This window comes from Pinus tabuliformis, chromosome 2_2, assembly GCF_031772625.1.
Source record: "Pinus tabuliformis cultivar Carrire ecotype Pingquan chromosome 2_2, CPIR1, whole genome shotgun sequence".
NCBI lineage: Eukaryota > Viridiplantae > Streptophyta > Pinopsida > Pinales > Pinaceae > Pinus > Pinus tabuliformis.
This window is the reverse complement of record NC_142300.1, coordinates 1,075,929,913-1,075,935,085: the sequence shown is the minus strand read 5'-3', so window position 1 is coordinate 1,075,935,085 and position 5,173 is coordinate 1,075,929,913. Positions and strand designations below refer to the sequence as shown.

At 35.6% G+C, this 5,173-nt stretch overlaps 1 protein-coding gene across 1 annotated transcript; it reads left to right on the top strand.

The window, feature by feature from the left end:
- Nucleotides 1-1,853: 1,853 nt before the first annotated feature.
- Nucleotides 1,854-4,219, top strand: LOC149197120 (putative UPF0481 protein At3g02645). The gene has a single exon (XM_089403857.1). The coding sequence runs from the start codon at nucleotides 2,211-2,213 to the stop codon at nucleotides 3,855-3,857; it is 1,647 nt and encodes a 548-aa protein (XP_089259983.1). The 5' UTR covers nucleotides 1,854-2,210; the 3' UTR covers nucleotides 3,858-4,219.
- The last annotated feature ends 954 nt before the right edge of the window (nucleotides 4,220-5,173 follow it).

The window sequence follows — 5,173 nt, the reverse complement described above, 5'->3', positions numbered from 1 at the left end:
AATTTTACATTTATTTGACAAGAGGAGTGATGCATAGTTGGACAAGATATTATCGAATTATACTTCCCTCTCTTTGCTTTTTTAACATTGAATATTGACATAAAATTGACACCACATTTTTACATTTATTTGACAAGAGGAGTGATGCATAGTTGGACAAGATATTATTGAATTATACTTCCCTCTCTTTGTTTTTTCAACATTAAATATTGACATGAAATTAGCACCACATTTTTAAATTTATTTGACAAGTCTTAGAGAGAAATTCTTGTTTGATGTTTAATTGACATTATAAACATTGGATGATCATTGAATTTAGACACCAAATGCAATATTGCCCAAAGTGGTATTTTTCTCAATGGTTGAAGTAATGTTAAATTACTTATCAGTGTGATTCTTCCTACATTATTATTTGAGTATGTAATACAACTATGAGGTGGGGAAAGTTTTTATTGTTACAATAAAACAAAACTATAGTTATAATAAGAGAGAAAGAGAGAATAAGGTCTACATGGAAATTGTTGTAATAAGAGAAACCAATAAAAAAATCTAAAACTCATAGTCATTTCTCACTTAAAAAAATCTCTAAAACTCATAATCATTTCTCGCTTAAAAAAATCTCTAAAACTCATAATCATTTCTCACTTAAAAAAAATCTATGCACCTTTAATCTCAAACACAAAAATCTAATTCATCCTTGATCTCATTCTACACCTTTAATCTCAAACACAAAGATCTAATTCATCCTTACATTACAAATGATTTAAGGGTGCTCAATATCACATATCCTCTTTTATTGTCTACATATTCAAGATTTTACAAATTGATCCTGCATTTGGTTCATTTACACTATATCCACCCTACTATACTATTTAATTCAAAAAATGGCATTTAACCAATATAAAATTGAAATAATATATATAAAAAAAATTAGAAAACATAAAAGCCGATTTTCATGATATTTAAACAAAACTCACAATTTTACTAATAAACTCTTTTAACACACTCTTGAACTTCCCTCCACATAAATATGAAAGATTTGAAATATTAAAACTTTTATAAATAATTACACCTTTAATTACACCCTTTTAAAACTTAAAAAGAACACCTTTAACACAAAATGATTGGGATTATTGTGAAGTTATATTACATGGATATGTGAACCGAATACCATTAAACCATGTCATGGGCGATTAGGAAGAGTGATGCATTTAGAGGTTTAATGGAAAATCCATATTTTATCAATTTTCTTTATTAATTAGTTATAAGATGAGTATATTTATGATTTATGTTTTCCCATTCTTCCTATAAAATTAAGATTGGTTATTTATAATAAAAAGAGAAGTATACTTCTGATTTGTACTTTTACATTCTTCCTCATATATAAAAATAAGATTTAATTTTTATAAATTTTCAAATGTTTTTTATTTAAAATACTTGTTATTAAAAATTTGAAAAAAATATACATGTTTGTGTAAAAGACTTACTCCCACATTAATTGGGTATCAAAATTGTTCCCCCTCCCACATTAAATTTTCATTGGGTAAAAAATTGTTCCAATAATATAAAACCGTGGTCGACACGCATGTATATACTAATCTTAACCCTGCAATTCCAGGGTAGTAGTTGATGTGGGGCTTTCTCAGGCAATTAATTTCATCGGTAAAAACAGTTGTCCGGCCAGCTGGCTGGTTGTACAGAATAGGAATTGACACGAAGTATGTTGATTCCATGAATGGTCATTTTTGCTCGTTGATTTTATTAATGCTCACTGCTGAGTTCGTAACTCCACCGCTTTCCCGTAATTGATTTCATTAATGCTCACTTCCGAGTCCGTAGGTCCACTTCTTATTTAAGATGTTCCACAGAGAATGGAGGAGACGAGTGGGTTCAGGAGGGAATCATTTTGTAGGCTCAAAGAATTTAGCTATTCCTGAGGGTGTCTGAACAATTAATCTGAGGATCAGAAGGCTACAGCCTTGCCATTCTTCGAATTGTTATGAACTAGACAGTTTTCTTCGTCATCTGATTTCTGATTTTTCAGTTTATCCCATACTTATGTTTCTGCCCACTCATGTTTTGGGTGCTGTGTGAGGTATTCCAAGCTTCTTAAACCTTGAGTGTGTAATGCAGGTATAAGGTTGAGAAAGTTTTCGCAGCTCCACTGAAAAGAAGACAGAGCTGTAATACACTGGAATTGTTGCGATAAAATGTCTGGAAACTTGCATTTCGACGCTGATGATAAACAGACGTTGCTGCCCAGTGGAGGGCGAGATGCCGAGACTCTTTCCGAGAACGATGATAGACCGATGTCGCAGGTAGGGCAACCGACAGAACGACGTAACGGTAAAGGAACGCTAGGAGGGAAGACACCATACCCTGCAGGGCCGACCGAATGTGATTCCGACAGTGATAGAGAACCGCGAAGATGGATCACCGAAACTGAATGGAGTGTTTATATTCAAGAGGACCATCTTCGTAAAAGACCATCGTGTGTTGTGTCAATTTTTAGAGTTCCCAAGCTGCTGAAAGGCATAAAAAAGAAAGCATATGTCCCTCAAAGAGTTTCATTGGGTCCACATCATCACAGAAGTGCGAAGCTTCCTCCAATGGGTCATCACAAAGGAAGAGCCCTCCATAGAATGATGGCCAGGTTCGATATTAATAGAATGAAGACCAGGCTCAATATTAATAAGGGCGTCGTCATTGAGTCAAATATTATGGATTTCGCCAATCTTGCAATGGAGGAGATCTTGAAGCTGGAGGATGACATCAGGAACAGTTACGAAGAAAACATCGATTGCAATGGAAAGACCCTCTCTCGGATGCTGACTTTGGACGGTTGCTTCCTTCTGGAAGTATTGAGAACTGTGGGTGGTTTCAGAGCCCCTGTACCCGAGGCGATGAAGTGCTATGACCCTATTTTTGGGGAAAATAAGCTTGATTTTGCTGCAGGCGATATACTGTTCGACATTTTGATGCTTGAAAACCAGATACCCTTGGTCGTTCTCCGAAAGCTACTAGAGCTGGAGCTCAACTCGGCCGCTGATGTCGAGAAGTTGCTTTTCGATGTGCTGGTGAGAGGTACATCGTTCTTCAGCCCTTTCCGTGATATAGAGCCAAGACCAGTTGAAAAAGAAGTTCATCATCTTTTGGGTTTCTTGCACTCCGTCATTGCTTCTCCCCCAAGTTCCACTCAGGATGAGCGTGTAGATCAAGGTGACTGTAGCATCTCCATTGACTGTCATAGTAGGCAATGCATGTTAATGCTCCAAGGCAAAAGAAAAGAGCAGAATGACACCGAAAGAATCCCTCACGCAGTAGAATTAAGAAATGCTGGGATCAAATTTTCTCCACTCCAGGGAGGCTGCATCAAGCAGATTAAGTTTGACGAGAACAGCGCCACAATTTTCCTTCCTCCTATCTCTATCATGGATCACACAGAGAGAGTATTCCGTAACTTGATCGCTTATGAGATGTGCAAGCCATTTGAAATCAATTACGTGAGTTCTTACGTGGCTCTCATGGACGACTTGATCGACTCGGAACAAGACGTGGCTTTGCTAAGAAGAATGGGCGTCCTTACAAACTGGCTGGGGAGTGACAAAGAGGTTGCCGACCTTTTCAACGGTCTAGGCAAGGGAGTCACCGTGAATAAGAAACATGTCTTCGACAACCTGGCAGAAAAGGTAAAAGCGCACTACAATAATGAAATGAAGGTCCAGATTGGAAAGCTTGTGCACGATCATTTTTCATCGCCGTGGAAAGCTTTAGCTTTAGCGGCGGCGGTTGTTTTATTGTTGCTCGCCGCGGTGCAGACGATCTTCTCAATTATATCGGTATATAAGTCCCATTAGCCGTTTTTGTCTTCCAAATAAGACAACTGTTGTTGATGTTATTAGTAGTCGAGTATAACAGCAAATGTCAATTATTTAACCTATGTGGAATTCAAAGCTATTCCCAAAATCTACACCTCTCATTCCCGACAAATATAAGTGATATGTACTGGATTGGGTATAGCCAGGATTAGAGTTTGGATTATGATATATCTTTTCAGCGTTATAAGCTAGGGAGCTTTCTAGTCAGTTTAAAGTGATTTGTAGTCATTGAATATAATACAGAGAGCTGTGCAGTTAGTTTCTGTGATTTGTACTGGGTTGGCAACAGAAAGTATCAAATTAGCTTTGTAGTTAGTTTCTGTGATCTGTACTGGGTTGGTAGTAGGAAGTATCAAATTTTGTATTGGATCATGATTATGTATCACCAACTTTTTAATATTATTCACATTATTTAGCTAGGTTTGTTTAGCATTTTTTTAAGATTACGTGAGGTTGTGGATCACTATATTTATATGTGATTATTGTATTTATGTGACTGATATTTTTCTGCACATCACGGTTCTCCTAGATATTTTAATTGTGTTGATAAATTTGGTGAAATGTGTAATTTTTCAAAACTAATATGGAAATATAAATGGAACATTTTATTTTAAAACCAGTCAGAAACCAATCATATCAACCACTAATCATCTTGGAAAGAAGCAAATTGAAGTAGCAATATACATCTATACACAAGAGGGTTTTGGTATATGATATAGTGCTTTGGTACATGAAGATAAATGGGTCTAATAACTCTCCATCAACTCTATATGGCTTATTTCACATTCAGGTGAGCATTCTCTTAATAAATGGTAGTCCTCAAAACACTTTTGTTTCGTGACTGATCACTTTAACAATGGTAAAGAATAATATCATGGTAGGAGATGACTGAAGAAAAATATTCATGTCAATATATGTTGAGAAATGTAACTAGTACCGGTCTTCATAATTGTTGTATAATATAATTCTTAAGTATTTTTTTAAAAAAAAGAGAAAGAAAAATTATTGTAAATACCAAAAGAAAATTATTTCTACAAACATGGGTTTCATGCTGAATTTATTATATTTCTAGGTCTAACCACCCATTATTTGCTTCTAGGATTTGTGTCATGAGTCATAGTCATTGTCATCAAGTAATAGACCCTTGTTGGGTTTTGGTATATCAAGAAATAAATTTGTAGTTGAGTCAAAATTATGATTTTAGCCTCCTCCACCAATTCTTCCTCACGAGAAGACAAGTCGGCCTCATTGAAGGAATTCTACCACACAAAACACTATAAAAGCAGTCCAATTTG

Excerpts from the sequence above, each read along its gene's own strand:
- LOC149197120 (XM_089403857.1), top strand. The coding sequence starts at position 2,211 with ATGTCTGGAAACTTGCATTTCGACGCTGATGATAAACAGACGTTGCTG.